Source organism: Canis aureus, chromosome 15 (assembly GCF_053574225.1).
Source record: "Canis aureus isolate CA01 chromosome 15, VMU_Caureus_v.1.0, whole genome shotgun sequence".
Taxonomy (NCBI): Eukaryota; Metazoa; Chordata; class Mammalia; order Carnivora; family Canidae; genus Canis; species Canis aureus.
Genome location: NC_135625.1, coordinates 37,069,347 through 37,086,493, shown reverse-complemented (window position 1 = coordinate 37,086,493; position 17,147 = coordinate 37,069,347). Strand labels below are relative to the sequence as shown.

General features: G+C 38.7%; 2 protein-coding genes across 9 annotated transcripts in view; both read right to left on the bottom strand.

The window, feature by feature from the left end:
* Window positions 1-17,147, bottom strand: part of UNC5D (unc-5 netrin receptor D) — a 537,391-nt gene that overhangs the window by 489,171 nt on the left and 31,073 nt on the right. The window lies entirely within an intron of this gene.
* The window catches only part of LOC144285105 (uncharacterized), a 31,720-nt gene continuing 25,070 nt past the window's right edge, over window positions 10,498-17,147 (bottom strand). Inside the window, exons 4-5 of the mRNA XM_077850366.1 lie at window positions 11,097-11,248; window positions 10,498-10,672 (exon numbers count right to left, since the gene is read on the bottom strand). Of these exons, the coding sequence (XP_077706492.1) occupies window positions 10,498-10,672; window positions 11,097-11,248 (327 nt within the window). The remainder of the gene's footprint in view (window positions 10,673-11,096; window positions 11,249-17,147) is intronic.

Below are 17,147 nucleotides of genomic sequence, written 5' to 3'. Positions count from 1 at the left end.
ATATAAAACTCTAAGCAATCAATCTTCATTGTGACAAAGAGTTAGGGAAGAGTATCATTGACTAAGATATTAATTTGTATTTTGTTCTGGTGCCATAGGAGCCTTCCACCCCCATCTCCAATTCTGGTCCTTGAAACCAAGAGGTAGACTTCTCTTTTCCCAAGTGATAATTAACAGTTGTTTCTACAAATACATATTCAAAAAGGATGTGGAGCCAAAGTTTAGGGGGAGGTGGGTTGGGAATACTCAAGGCTAGGAGAAGGCAGAATGGCTCAAGGGGGAAGACAAGATTGGCTTTTCTGGGACTAGGAAGGATCCAGAGCATATGGGGGTGTTTCTGTTAAGAGTCCTACACCCTGCTTGTATGTAAAGTGCAGATCAGTCCAAAAAGGCTCTAGAGGGTCAGCAGGTGCTGCTGCCTAGAGGTGACCTTCCAGAGCAGCAGGGGAGGCAGGGCCCTGTGGTTGAGCCTATGGTCTCACCCTGAGGATGCAGCTCTTTGAGCAGCATTTCTGAGACTAATCAGAAAGAACATCAGCACTGACTGTGAAGCTAAAGGAGAATCTCATTGACCAAAGACCAGGCTCCTACCCTCTGTTTTAGACACCAAGAATGCCCCATTTTTTTAACCCACCCAACGGAAGTCATGAGACTGCCAAATCTGAGTAAATCTGGCGTCTTAGTATTCTTAGTATCTTTATGTATGTAGGTATTGTGCCTTATTTAATTTGCTAAATTTTTTTTTAAAAAAGATACGCAGAAGACTTTAGGAAACAAATCATACCTGTCACAGTCATTGCCTATTAAATGCTAAAGGGAAAGGACTGAAAGTTTTCTATGCACCCTCATCATTAAGATTAGGTCCACTGGAGGACAAACTGGCACTCTATCCCAGTGAGAACAGCCGGAGTGAATTCTAGGTCCCTCTGGCTCTTCAACTGCCCAATGTGACCTCAGTCAGCTTTTTTAGGGAAAAATCTCAAGGGATATGACTTCATCATATATATTATTTTATCCTCTGCTACTCAAACCACGGGAAATGAAGATCAAGAAACTGAACAAAACATCATTTCAGAAACACCTCTACCCTCCTAGCAGATTATTTTATTGATACCTGGAGGCCTGTCATTGATTGAAAATTGAGAAACCTGGTTAAGCCACAATTTAGAGTTAAGCTGTTTTCTTAAAATGGAACCCAACAGTCAATGAGTATCTGTATGACTAGTTATGAGAAATTTTTCTAAGTAGAGAAAGAAAGTGAGAAATATATGACATTTGCTTTTTTAAGAGTCATCAAAAATAGTCAGAAGGAACACAACTCTGCCTGGGGTCAACCCTGTTGATTCCAATGAAAGGATACAAACATAAGCTTCCCACTAACAGTCATTACCACAACTAATAAAATTGTTTTTATGTCTTTAATTCAACTAAATATCTTTAATTTTTTTTCATATATAGGAGTTTCAACTCTAAGGAATCCATCAATACCAGTGTTATTATGTGGTTAACTTTGAAGGACACAGATTGGCATGACATTATTTGCTGAATGCCCTTTGACTTAAAACTGTGAGTATTACACATTAGACAGTATGCTATATGAGAAAGTGGTGTGGTATACTTATTTTTGATCCCTGATTATAGTCAACTAATTTACTTTAAAATAAATTCAAGTTGCTTTATAACTATCTATGGAAGCTTTGACCAATGTCTAATATTGCAATGCTATAATAATTAGAACAAAAATTTTCCACTAGAAATGAATTAATAACTGAAGTTCTGAATATGCAGCATGCACTAATCCTGGTTTTTAAAATCTCTAATGGGCTTTGTAGCAATGCAATTTGGCAAAATGAGTAAAATCCTAACATAATAGATAAAGGTAATTAGAGATGCAGAACAAATTATTTTTAAATGCCCTGCATGCAATTCGGACACTTTAGTTCCCTCCTCAAAAATGGAAAACTAGCAAAGGCAAGAAATACATCAAGAAAAGAATAAGGAAATATTGAACTGTATCAACCACAAAGGGATTTGGAGTTTGAGAGTTGTTAAAATTCCTTCTAGCTATTTTGACTTTCCAAAATTCTCAAGAAACTGGCCAACTTACAGTTATAAATCTCTCTACTTAGAAAGCTAAGTTTAGTTAGGATGCCAAAATGGGGGGAAGACAACTGGTGGTCTCAGGAACTAGAAGAAACCAGTGGTGAGTGCCTTAGAGAAAATGTATCCTTTTTGACATGGCTATACAAATCTTCTCATAACTAACAGCAATCATTTCAAGTAAGTCCATGAAGAACAAAATTGGGTTATTACATATAGAATTATATATAATATATATTATTTGATTCACACCTTTATGTAATTGTACTTTATTATATAATTAGTATACATTTATATATTATGCATTATAGTAAATATATATTCTACAATGTTGTATAAAATGTAGTATATATATAATAATTATATAGTGCTTGGGCACCTGGGTGGCTCAGTCAATTGGGTGTCCAACTCTTTAGTGTCGGCTCAGGTCATGATCTTCTGGTCATGAGATCAAGCCCCAGAGCAGGCTCTGTGCTCAGCATACAGTCTGCTTCAGATTCTCTCTTTCTCTCCCTCCCACTCACTTTCTCTCTCTCTCTCTCTCTCTATATATATATATATATATATATCCAACGGATAAATAAAATCTTAAAAAATAAAAATAATAATATATTGCTATATAATAAGTATTTATATTTACTACATTAAACATATACCATTTTCATTGTTGAACTTCAACTAACCAAGTATAGATACAGCTCAGAGTGACATGATTTGCTGTAAAGATGAAATTCAGTTTGAAGTCTAAACAGGTACTCATTTTCTAAATTTTATATACATATAAAAGTAGCTATTTATAAGTAAATATTATACTTACTATTTACTAAATAATATTTAATTTATATAACTTATTCAAAACTACATATTTGTAATGTATTTAATATTTAACATAGTTAATATATAATATTCACAGGATAAATATTATGAATAGTTATTATTTAATATGCAATATTTATATTGCCGATATTTACAAGCTGTTGTTTACATAGTAGCTGAAGTTCAATAATGCAAGAGGAACAAGTGGAAGAAGTAGAATTTAGAATCTAGGCATCTCAGAGGTGGGAATGCCTCAAAGGTCACATAGTCTACTACCCACTTCATTTAAGCATAAAGGAGCAGAACCTAGAATTAACCCAAGTATCTAAGAGGTGACCACAGGGACAGGTCAAGCTGGGTCGAGAGCCAAGCCTTCGGTTTTCCAGTCAATGCTTTCTCCACTGCAGAAGTGATCTGTGCACTCCACAAGAAGCTCCAGAGGCCTCTCAACAAGGTGGCTCACCACCACACATGATCCCAGACCACCAAGGATGTCGTGTGAACTTGCGGAAATGTTTCCTTTATGGTACTTATTTTTTAGACAAGTTGGTTAGTTGACTTACACAACAATAGAAAAGAAATTCTGAATACCTATATTCTATTTGCTCTCAGCTTACGAATGGTAATTCTGAACAACTTGGTTTTCACTTAGGGCATTGGTTTGGGGGTTTTATTCTAAAGCCTGTCCCCAACAGTAACAAGAAGTAGCTGATCTGTTGTTATTTCTTCCAATTGCTTTGACACACCTTACAGTCACACTTTCTTCAAGTCCAATATGTTGGTTATATTTGACAGACAGAGTGAAACGCAGCCCTATTTTTGATGATAATGCCTTTTAACAGTTGTCAAGACAGATTTAACAGAAGGCTACAGTAATTCATAACTCCCAAACAGCTTTTTCATCTTTATATAAAAGTTTGGGGCCCCATGAATAGTTATTTTGAATCTTTTCCTTAGAAATGACATGCTCACTAAATTATAACTTTTTTTTAAGTGCTGGTCTGAATTTTATCTATTTTCCAAGATTTTTAAAAATTTTATTTCAGTCCCAGTATAGCTAACATACAATGCAATATTAGTTTCAGGTGTACAACACAGTGATTCAACATACAATGCCCGGTGCTCATAATTTTATATTTCTAATGCTATTTTTAAGTTTCATACTGTCACATAAAATTTATTAATTACATAATTACAAGACTTCCACCTCTGTGGCTTGCAAACTCCAAATTGTAGGTGACAGGTATGAAACAGCTTGACAATGCTGACTGCCTCATTGTCAGGTACATAGATAAAGGAAGAGATCTCTGGATTCCCCCAGCCCTCTATGGGGTAACTTTTCTCCAGGGGAAACAACTTTTGCTGGGTCTTACTAGCAAACACCTCAATAAGTAGTTTAACTTGATGTGATTTTCTTCACCATTCTGTGCTCTGGATCAAAGAAACAAATTGTTTATCCCAAATCACTGAATAAATATGATCAACTAACTTGATCATTTCTTCTCTTTTATCTCACATAATAGCAAAGGAAATGTGCCCCAGAAAGTTCGCTCAGAATTATCTATGATCTACTATGAAGAAATTTAATTTTCTTTACAGATCCACAGAACCCTAGAAATCGAACTTACTTGAAGCTTCCTTTAAGACCAGTTAATACTTCTAAGCAATATTATAGCCAAACATTCAGAATAACAGTTATCTTCTCTGTGCTACAGAATGTCCTACGACGAATGCTATAATTCTCCTACAGAGACCCAGGGAAAGGTGTTCTCCTGAAGATAAATTGGTCTCATCCTGTGGAGAAAAGGCTGGGGAAACCCACAAGCCTGTTCCTCATCCATGAACCTGACAATGAGGCTATTGCCATCGTCACACAGTTGCACACTTGTCTAGCTACAATTTGGGATTTGTAGTTCACGGAGGTGAAAGTCTTACAATTATGCAATTAGTGATGTTGTTTGCATAAGCTTAAAAACACCAGAAATGAGTATACCATTATGGAGTGTATCATTTAGGTGCTAATAACTGTCTCAAAATCACCCAGAATGAGACTGTTTTAAAATCACAGGTCAAAAAGGCAACAAAAAAGAGAAATGCACTCTAGGTCAATGGAAGCAAAGTGGTTAAAATAACTTTACTATATAGCATATACTCTGAGCAAGAAATGTTTGACTTATAGAAAATACATTATATTTTTAAAATAATTTTTCCCAGATTTTTCCCACTGTTAAATCAAAAAAGAGATGTGGTTTCTGATAACTAGTTCAGATAACTGAAATTGTCAGGAAGTAGTTTATTTCCAATTACTGCATGAACCTGGAGTTTAGATGGATGGTGCTGGAGGTGGCAGAGGAAGGTGATATTTTTGACATTTGTGTGCAAAGAAAATCTCTGTCACAAGAAGTAGCAATATTTTAAGTTAAAAAAGGTTTTGCAATCTCTATGTCTTAAAAGATATTTGCTATTAGTTTAATAAAAGCCACTTATGCCTCTGAGTCTATAACTGGTGTGTATGTGTGTGTGTGTGTGTGTGTGTGTGTGTGTAATTTCTAAACCAGTGCAATTACTTCAGCAACAAGTATACACAAGCATAATATAGCCTGATATAGCTTCATGTAATCTTGATCTTTTTCTATGTATTCACAGACCTAAGCCAAGACCAAGATTTTTTTGTTGGTATTCTCACTAAATCATTTCTTATTCTAAAATGCATTTCTTCCCAGTGAGAGTCCCTTTCTACACCTATAGAAATTACTCATGTGAAAAGGTTTCAAGATTTTTCTGAAGAGTCTAGACACTTGAATGATTCTTGATATAAGTAGTTCTCAACCTTGGCTCTGCTAGAATTATTCTGGGAAATTCTGAAGAAACACTTGCCTGGGCCCCATTCTCGTATATACTATGTAAGAATCTGAAGCTGGAGCCTGGACATGCGTATCTTTAAATCTTCCCAAGCAATTCCAGCCCACATCTGGAAACCTGTGTCACAGGCTAAACTGACTTGATGTGGCCCATCTCACCTCATGACACAACTGTTTATGTTTCCTCTCACTACCTCGAGACGTCCTTACAGAGAAAGCGCATGGCTAAGTGCTGATGGTAGTCACTGACACTAGTAGGAATAGTCTGAAATTAGCCCTTTTATTTGCATATGGGGGACAAAAGGAGTCAGAATGACCCCAACAGGTAATACTCTATTTTTTAAAAAGGAGGAAAGGGAAACGATTACATGAGTACATTTTCTCAAATTAATTTGTTTTCCTCCCATACATGATGCAGTTTTCTTTTAATGTGTTATATTAAAATTGTCATCATAAACATCTTGCTAAAGTATTTTGAACTCCTTTTAGAAGTTCAATTTTTGTTTATAAATCAGTTTTTCCAGGGCTTCTGGGTGGCTCAGTGGTTAAGCGTCTGCCTTCAGCTCAGGTCATGATCCCGGGGTCCTGGGATCAAGTCCCAGCATCGGGCTCCCCACAGGGAGCCCGATGTCTCTGCCTCTCTATCTCTTATGAATAAATAAACAAAATCTTTAAAAAAAATAAAACTTGGGGACACCTGAGTGGCTCAGTGGTTGAGCATCTGTCTTCAGCTCAGGGAGTGATCCCGGAGTCTGGGGATCAAGTCCCACATCGGGCTCCCTGAAGCAAGCTTGCTTCCCCCTCTGCCTATGTCTCTATCTCTCTGTGTGTATCTCTCGTGAATAAATAAAATCTTATAAATAAATAAATAAATAAATTAATTAATTAATTAATTAAATCAGTTTTTCCTTCAAGAGTATGTTCTCTCCAATCTACCTTACTCAATCTTAACTCCAGACTATTCCATTTTCTTGTGAAAACCTTTTTATATCCATTACCACTGACAACCTCAAGAGTGAACTTTCCCTAAAGAACCTCAGAAGAGCATTAAATCGCCAAACAAAATAATGTTCGTGTAAACCACATGTAAACCAACAGTATTAGGTTTAGCCAACCTGGGAGATGATAAACCATCAAAAGTATTTTCAAGACTGAAAGTCTATTAAGATAAATGTACTGATGTTTTCATATAATGGAAGATTTGTTTAAAAAAAAGAGAATCCTTTACAAGATGCTTCACTCCAGATTTAGAAAATAAAAATCCATAATCAATATATTTGGAAGGTTCCATTAGTAGTAGTATGACTTTATGTTAGCTGATAAATATTATTGCTCCAGGATAGAACATCAAGAGGGAAATAGGTGGGACACCTGGGTGGCTCAGTTGGTTAAGCCTCGGACTCTTTGTTTGGGCTCAGGTTGTGATCTCAGGGATGTGAGATCGAGTCCCATTACAGGTTCCTGCTCAGAGGGGAGTCAGCTTGGAGATTCTCTTCCTCTGCCCCTCACCCCACTCATGTTTGCATATTCTCTCTCTCTCTCTCAAATAAATAAATCTTTAAAAAAGAAAGAAAGAAATATGTTGTGTTTTCTGACCTGTTAGAGTAGCAAAATAAAGTTCAGCAGAGAAATAACATTTTAAAGAACATGGAGCACATTTTTACCTCAGAAGTTTTGTAGACTCTTGTATATCAGCTTCAGTAACTTAGAAGAGTCTATGCAAAGTTATATACATGGAACAAAACTATAGAAACTCTACCCTCTTCCTGCCAACCTCTCCTCCTGTTAAAGAGATCTTACATGTGACACAACTTCTGATAATGCATAAGTTGCAATTATGGAATTGATTAAAACTGGTGTTAGGAGTGGGGGTCATGGAGTCATACAGTGTAAGTTTGGTGTGTCATATCTTTATAAGAGGAGAGGGGATTACTGCTCTACATTTACATAATTTCCAACTAACTTTTAACAGAAAACAAATAAAAAGGAAGGAAAATTTGTTCATAGGGCTGGTAGCCAGCAAGGCAAGAGCATGCTGTCCTGTGGACTTGGATGACACTTTAATATTAACAGCAGTATTCAGAGAGTGGCCACCATTTCAAGAAGTTATTTCTAAAAAAAAAAGGCCATCTAGGATTAGCTTTTTTCTTTTCTTATTTTGAGAAAAGCAAAACACATATATGACCAAATTCCTGCCTCTGCAAATTCTTCTGATCCTTCAGAGATTGAGAACTGTTCATTACAACTGAATCTTGCCTAGATGGCTATTAAATGATGCAAAATAACCCAGTATTTTAGTACCCAAAAGAATAATTGAGGACATATGAAGGGGTAAGTCATTAAATGTGAATATTCAAGAAGTGACATAAAAGTAATTCACACAACAGAGGATATAAGAGTTGAGAAAGATACTTAGATTCAGGATATTATTGGAATACCTTCACCAAATGCAATTAAACAAGTATGCTAGAAGTGAAGAGAATAGTATCTACTAAGAAGCATCAAAGGCATGACGGGATTTATTTCCCATTCTAATGAAGATACATCCCATGGTGGACAGCTGAATGAGGCTGTCCCAGCCTTCAGCCCTGAGGCATGTTCACAGAGGAAGATCCTACAAGAAACCTTTACATGGCCCATAAGCCTGTTTTCAGGAAAGGATGTATAGCTATGTTAGAAATTCAAAAGGAAGAGTCTGACAGAAAGTACTGGAGACAAAGAGCTGTAGTAACTCATAATTACTCATTTAATGCAAGAAACATTCACACACCGAGACAGAGATTAAAGATCCATTTTTTAATAAGTGGTGTCGGGCCTGGACCGCACACAGCCATGGAGCAGGTCATGGGACTGTCTCTCCTTTGCTAAATCAGTGCAGGGAGAGCAAAGAGAAAAGAGGGGAATGCAGTATTGTCAGGAAAGAGGCAAACTTTACTGAGGGCCAGGACTCGAAAGAGCATTTGAAAGGTGCTCCAGTATAAAGAGGAGTTTGACCCCAGGGAGAAGGTATACAGAGATGTGATCACAGAGCAGAGATCTGAGGCACAGAGCAGGCCCTGCGAGCTGGTGAGGAGCCAGGTGAGCTCTGGCTGGGGGAGCAGAGAGAGGAGGCTTTGTGCCTGCAGTGACAGGTAAGAAGCAGCAAGCTGGGAGATATAATGAGTTTGGAGACAGGCACACGTATGCTCTCACTAAATATCATGTTGGAACTTTATTTGCTAGGTGATGGGGAAACAGAGAGAGGGAACCTAAGAAAGGAGACACAGCCATAGAGTACACACACACACACATACACACATGCACAGCCAAAGGGTACACACACACACACACACAGCCACAGGATACATACACACACACCCATGGGGGACATACACACACAGTCATAGGGTACAGCAGGAAGAGGAACCTGGTGACCCAGGACAGAATGAACCTGTGGGGAATGGCACCAAGGATAGATGTCCACTTGAATGCCATCTTCTGGGCAACAGACAGCTAAGTGGCAACAAGGATGAAAAGAAGGTACAAGACTAAATCAGAATATCCATATTCCTAACAAGATAACTTGTTATGAGAAATATCAAGGACAGTTCCAAGTACTGTCAAACCTATATGAATTCTGATCTGGCTGACAGCAGATAGAAGGATTAGCCAAGCAGAGGATGTATTCCTGTTACTCTATGGAGCATCCTAATATTAACAGTCTTCCTGCCCCCAACATACACACAATTTCACAGGTAGATGCAGGAATAAAGCTATTTTGGGGAAGGTCAACTCTGATCTAATACTGTACACAATGGACTCTCTCATTCAACACTAAATGATTAAATACCAAGATTCATTACTATCTTCTCAAAAAGTTACTCTAGCACAGGTATTTTGCAACGTTGAAGAATTATAGATGAACCCCTATAAAGAAAATGCAGCATGTCTTCCTACAGAGTTGTATGTTGTCTGAGTCTTTAGCTTACAACTAAAAAGATGATGTTCCATTTCCTCTATGTTCCATTTCCACTCAGAATCCTAAATGTTTTTCGATTTTATAAGGCCACATCTATAGATTCTATCTTCTGTTGCTGTTTTGGCTCGAATGTGCTGTAGCTAATTGGAAGCCAGGGATCTCTGGCCTCTGGGAGAGCTAACAGCAACTACAGCCTGAGCCTGTCTCTGCCCCAATGTCTGTCTGAAGCAAAGCAAGGTCATTCCAGAAGTGTTCCTCATCAGAGCACTTCTATATATGTGTGGAGGGAGTAGAGATGAAGGTGAGAGGGAAATCACCAACATCCCTCGAGGTTTACTGTGGTAGTAAACCAAGTGGTAGACTTGGTTATTAACTGGCCATGGAGGACTGATTCCTCCACAGTCTACATCTGGGATCTGCGTTCATTAATCACCAGTGTGACCTACAACAAAAATACACTGCTGACAAATTTTTTCTTCATTGCAAAGGGTCAGTCAGCTTGGGAGCAATTTGCCACCCACATAAAATTTATATTATGTTTATGCTCTCCAAATAGTTTACAAGTTCATCACGGTATCTCAGAGACAGCTGGTTCTTACTCCCAACACCATCTCCCTCGCCTCCAGCAGTAGATACAAACACACCAAGTTATAGGTGGACAATTGACTGAAATCCCGCATATTCCATTTGAGCGTATTTTATCTTCCTTTTTTGGAAACACTCTGGAATAATACCTTAACTCAACTCTGTAAGCACTAGTCACTATTTACAAAGTGACTGCACACACAGATGTAGGGTCCACACAACATCATTTAAATTCCAGAAATATTCCTCATCTTCCTCGGCACAGTCTGCAGGGTGAGAAGGGTCCTGTTGGAGCTCTCCGGACTCTCCTGGAGGAGGCTTGGGCCTGTAGTGGCAGGTAAGAAGAAGCAAGCTGGGAGAAATGGAAGGAGATGGAGAAATCAAAACTTTTATGGTATCCTCTTATGGTAACTGGAGCTGGGATAGGGCAGAAAGCCCTTTTATTTAAATCCTGCATCTTTCTTAGGAAAGATAATCACTCACTACTTGTGACAGTAACTGGCACCTACTATACTGCACAAAATTGAACATTTAGTGGATTGTTTTAAAAAGATATTTTATTGTCTAGGTAATATACAGCCTCAAACACACAAGGCTCCATCCCCTAATTCAGATACCCACTGAAATGACCAACCACTAGATATTTTAAAATAAGGAATAATCTGCTTATATTTTTCATACCAGAAAACTCCAAAGACTTTTCACTAAAAGATGGAGTCAAAATTAAGAAAAGTATGGCCGGATGAAGACATCTTAGGTGTGAAGAAAGTGTATACCTGGGAAGGTTGTGGAGAAGATCCAGAAAACTGTTGCTAATATAGGCAGCAATGGCGGGGCCAAAGATGAGTGTGGGTGTCGTCTGAGGCATCTGTGACTTTCCTAGTGCATCTCGGGAGCAGAAGTGCCTGGAAGGCACTCTGAGCAGGACCTGACATCAAAACCCACTGCTGGATTAAACCTGGCTTTCACTGGGCTTGAAGAATGAAGCATGGTCCTGGCTGGCTGCTAATTAGAAAGACCAAGCCAAGCCAAGGAAGGCCTCAGTAGTCCAACTAATCCTTGCATACCACACTATAGAAATGTAGAAGACACTGGCAAACAGCCCTTTCTTTGGTTCTGGTCACCCTGGCCTGAGGAATGGAATCTCTGAAAATTTACCATCTTCTTTCATTAAAGACTGAGAAATTTGAAGAGCATTTATTGTCATCTCTGAAAGAACACACTGCAATTGCCAATCTGAAAAGCATGGACTTCCCCCCATCGCCATATACAGAAGCAAAATTTTGAGGAAACAAAGTGATTGTCTTCCTGAGAAAAATAGTAACAAGAAATGGGAAAACTGATTTTTAAATGTATTCCTTTAGTAGAAATCGAAAATACACTGCATCTTTGTTTTGTTTAATTTTTATTTATTTATGATAAAGAGAGAGAGAGGCAGAGACATAGGCAGAGGGAGAAGCAGGCTCCATGCACCGGGAGCCTGACGTGGGACTCGATCCCGGGTCTCCAGGATCGCACCCTGGGCCAAAGGCAGGCGCTAAACCACTGCGCCACCCAGGGATCCCCAGACACTGCATCTTTGAAACAGTGAGTAACAGAAAGCCCAGCCTCAGTTACTAAAGATGACAGTGAAAGTAGAAAGTAAGGGGGGGAGGGGCAAAGCAAAAGTTTGAGAAAAGTCTCCCAAGACTCAAGGGGAAGGATGAAGAGATGGAAATTTAACAATAAAATCTGAAGGACAATGAAGGCAGGCCCAGGATGGCCAGTAAGCCTTACAGAAATACCAGCCAGAGAACAGAGCCAATATCCGAAGAGAATTATCAAAGGAACAAGTAAATGAAAACTTGTCTTTCTGGGGAGCCTGGGTGACTCAGTTGGTTAAGTGTGTGCCTTCGGCTCAGGTCATGATCCTGGAGGTCCTGGAATTGAGCCCCTAGCCCCAAATTGGGCTCCCTACTCAGCAGGGAGTCAGCTTTTTCCTTTCTCTCTGCCCCTCCTCCTTGCTTATGGCCTCTCTAGCTCTCTCAAATAAAGAAAATATTTTTTAATGTGTCTTTCCTGAGAAATAAAGAAAAAATTTTTCTCAAAATAAAGAAAATATTTTTTAATGTGTCTTTCCTGAGAAAAAGCTCTGAAAATACACAATCCATTTGCCAGTCTTTAAAATATATTGCCAAAAGAATATATTCCTGCCAACTGATGAACCAGTATTTCCAATACTGATCTATTAATTAACAGTGACGAGAACTGTCCCAAGCACTGGAGCATGCAAAATTCACCCGAATTCTCCCTGTATACAGACCAACATGGGAACCTGTATCATAACTCAGAAGACTGATCACTGAGTATGGGATCAAAACAAATGGAAAGAGATGGAGAAATCAAAACTTGCATGGTATCCTCTTATGGTAACTGGATACAGCCATCTAAAAGTATGTGTCACCACTATACTGATGGATCAAGAATGCTTGAATCCACTGACAAAAGCTCACTGTAACTTGGGGAGCGTTTGCACTGACAATGTGACAAGGGGATCCTTGACATCAATTGTTCAAGCTCTGGAGTCTGAGGGACATTCTAATAGATTATTTATTATGTTAATTCAATCAATCACTTTCTAGGCAAGGTCAGATCTTCCAGGCCCAGAAGGGATTCTGACTAAAAATAAATTTTAAAAAATTACCACATAGAGGATCTCTGATCTTTTTTTTTACTGAAGTTTGATTTGCCAACATACAGTATAACACCCAGTGCTCATCCCATCAAGTGCCTTCCTCAGTGCACCTCTTCAGTGCACTTCTTCAGTGCACTTCACGCAGTCACCCCATCCCCTCAGCCTGCCTCCCCTTCCACTACCCTTTGTTCGTTTCCCAGAGTTAGGAGTCTTTCATGTTTTGTCACCCTCTCTAATTTTCCCCACTCTTTTTCCCTCCTTTCCCTTATAATCCCTTTCACTATTTCTTATATTCCCTGTATGAGTGAAACCATATGATGATTTGGACCTTTGATCTATGACATGTCAGTTTTCAATTTAACAGTCAAAGGACAAGCTTAATGCCATTATAACTGTGCTGTAATCGGGCAATTCAGGATAACTCCCTCTACCGACAATTTACTGAAGAATTTGAAAAAAATTTTGAGGGGTTATTAGATGCTTATACACTGAGAGCTTTATAACCTGCCCATAAAAAAACATGCATTTTATTTTCAATTCCCATGAAACATTAACAAAAAATTGATCATCTAGTAAGCCACAAAGGGAATCTTCTCTTTTTATCTACCCATCTTTCAAAAAATACAATTAGAACTTGCACATTTCTCATTTCTCTGGCCAATGTCCCTGATCCCTTAGAGATTTACAACTATTTTGTTTACAAAAGGGCTTGGTGCTATGAGAAAAAACTCAAAACTACAAATGAAAACCACAGTTCCATATATCTTATTAATTAATAATTATTATATATAATTAATGACTATATATATATGTTACAGCCTACAAACAAAACTGCAATTAGAGGCAAATCAGTAGCACTTTATATACTATCTTAAGCTCTTGGGGGAGGTATCATGATGCCAATCTTACAGATAAGGAAACTAGGGCACACTGATTGCTTCAAGGTCACACAGAGAGTAAATGACAGAGCTTAGATTCTACATATGCCAGATTGCGAAGTTCATACTCCTTGTCAAAGTATCAACTAGACTTCAAAAATAATGAAGACAAATCAAATAAGCATAATTTCATGGAGCTGAATATAAGCAGAGATTTAAAAAAACATCTGAAAAAACAAATAACAATTTTCAACTATACTGTCCTAGGGAAAAGAAAAGCAAGTCGAGTTCCTCTATATAAAAGATATGTCTGTCACACTGGTTTGTCAAGATAATATTGATTTGAACTTATAAAACCATTTTTTTTCCAATACACTCTGCCTGAATTAAGGCCACATTATTTTTATAACAGATGGTGACACATGTTATCAACTTTTAATCTAAAATATTAGATTTCTTCTGAAGGTCTCTGGGAGGAGGGGGTGGTAAGAAAAACAGGCAACAGGAACAGTATGAGGGAAATTTGGCCAAAATGTGGGAGGCAAATGAGGGGGAGCAGGGAGAGAGGAGTACAGATTTATTTTCCTATTCTTTATATTTTTACCAAAAGCTGATTTTTAGAATTGATCGATTTAAACCACTTTCACAATATAGTAAGTCATTTTTGCCTGCTAAAATTTCCTCTGGCTGTGGTTACCTATGATTAAAATACATATTCAGTGTTTCAGACATAGAGAGACAAACTCTGAAGTGATAAAACTACTGCTCAGCCCACCTGTGTCAGGGAACAAATAAAATAATGAGTTAATGTTGTTAAACTTTGCCAGCAAAAGATACCTTGGGGTATATCATAAAGCAATGGTATTGGAAGGTTCTCTTCCATGCTGATAAAACCATTTGTCATGAAACCACCTGTCATTATCATTTCAGCCGCATATGTGCACACCTGTACACAGGCACATGCGCGCACGCATGCACACACACACGCGCACACACACACCAAACCCGCAGAGGTGCTGGACCTCATCCAATATTTGCTGGGTAAACAGATTACAAATTCAATTCGGCTGGAGAATCATTTTCTCGCCCTTTTGAGATAGTTTAGTTTCTATGAACGTGATTGCTGCTACACTGGACTTAACTCAATGGTTCTTAAGACAAATCCTTCCAAGAGATTCACTAAATCATCAGAAGGAAGCATTTCTCTTGGATTTTCAGCTAGTCCTTTTGCGTCGTGGTGTATTTAAAGCCGCACATTCACATCATCATGGGAGGAAACCTACATAATATTATGATGACTAAGAAAAGACTTTACTCTTTGAATGCCAGCTGGTAACCAGCAAGATCTTTTGAACTTTACAGAGACAAGATTTGAGATTCTCAAAGGTTACAACGGGCTCCATTCAAACCATAATTATGAGCAATTGAAGTAGACAATTGAGTCTTCATTCCTGAGAAAGATTTTAAAAACTTCACAATGAATTAAAAGTTCATAATAGGCTTTAAAATGAAACTAGGAAACCTAGGAAACAAATAAAAAGCTTCAGATGGTTAAGCCCTCTATTTCTCCCAAAGTTACAAATAAAATTAATGGGGAGGATGTGAGATTTCATATCTGACAAACTTCCAGGCTCTGTGGGTACTTTTCTGACTCATACTTACTGGAAAAGCAACTGGATTTGGGTAAACCAATAAACACCCAGGAGTAACATGGCAAATTTTTAATTCACAACCTGGAATGGTTAAATGAAAGTAAAATATCAAAGTTAAGTGGAGTATGTTTTTTGCTGAACTTTATTTTTTCTAACTTCCCTGGAGCAAAATAATTCTGAAGTCAACCTTTTGGGGAGCTTTCCAAACATACCAGAGGTTCTGTACCACTATTTTATAGAACTCAGAGGACCCCCAGAACAGAAGTTGGATTCTTCAAATCCAAAGGAGGCCTGGCCGGGCACCTGGGTGGCTGGGTGGCTGGGTGGTTGAACATCTACCTTCGGCTTAGGTCGTGATCCCGGGGTCCTGGGCCTGCATCAGGTGCTCTGCGGGGAGCCTGCTTCTCCCTCTGCCTATGTCTCTGCCTCTCTCTATATATATCTGTCATGAATACATAAAGATTTTTAAGAAAACACAAAAAAAGCAAAAGAGGCCCTGCTGTCAGCTTCTCATCCTAACAAGATTAAACATGAAGTTCCAAAGTGCAAAGTTGGGGTAAGGAACTTAAATCACACCTTCTGATTCACCTTGAAACACCTACATGTTTCCTCACAATTACATGTGTGTGTGTGTTCACATGGTAGAAAGCAAACGAAAAATCAAAGGTACATGAATCGCCATGCCTGCACAATTGTTTCAGTTGGCTCTAGCTGATTAATATAAGAAGCAGTACTTTGTTTGATTTTGTCTATAGACCTTCAAGACTTCTATCTGGCAGGAAGGTTATGAGACCCTCAGTTCTTTGTCATTATAACGAATGTGTTGCAACCAGATTCCATCTTTAGGGAAAAAAGCACATGTTCCCCAGCTGTTGGGGCTGATGGCTTTCAGCTGAGCCCTCCTCTCTCAGCACCACTCCAGAGTTCCTCAAACTGTATCACTTCTGGGAGCCTTTCATGGCTCTCCTTAAATTAAGAGATGCTCAAGGGCACCTGCGTGGCTCAGTCAAGCGTCTGACTCTTGGTTTCAGCTCAGGTCATAATCTCAGGGTCGTGAGATCAAGCTCTGAATCAGGCTTTGTGCTCAGTGTGAGGCCTGCTTGGGATTCTCCCTCTCCCTCTGTCCCTCCCACTTGTGCTCTCCCTCCCTCTCTCTCAAATAAATAAACTTTTTTTTTTTTTTTAAAGAGAGAGTCTAACCTACTACTTATAAGTAGGCCAAACAACTTAAAATGTATTTAAGTCTTAATGACGTAGCGCCCATGAAGCGCTACGTTTTCCAAGCTTTCAAAGACTGGACACTACCACGTTCCTTTGCTGTTTTGTCTTGTTTCTCACATGGAACTTGCCTTTTCCCATACTGACTGCTGAAGCCTGGTTTTGAAAGGAAAACTTTGATCCAGTGTGGAAACACTGAACTATGTCAAGCTTGTCATTTCTGTCTTTGTGAATCCACGGGGAAGCCTGGGACACTCAGGTGCACAGTAGTTTGGAAACCGGTATGATTTCTCAGCCGAAGAGTCTCGTGCACTAGAAGAAGCACTCCATGGGGAGGCCAGATCTGGTGACTACTAGGGGCAGAAATGGGACAAAGGGGTAAATTGAAGGTCATAGGCACTTGCC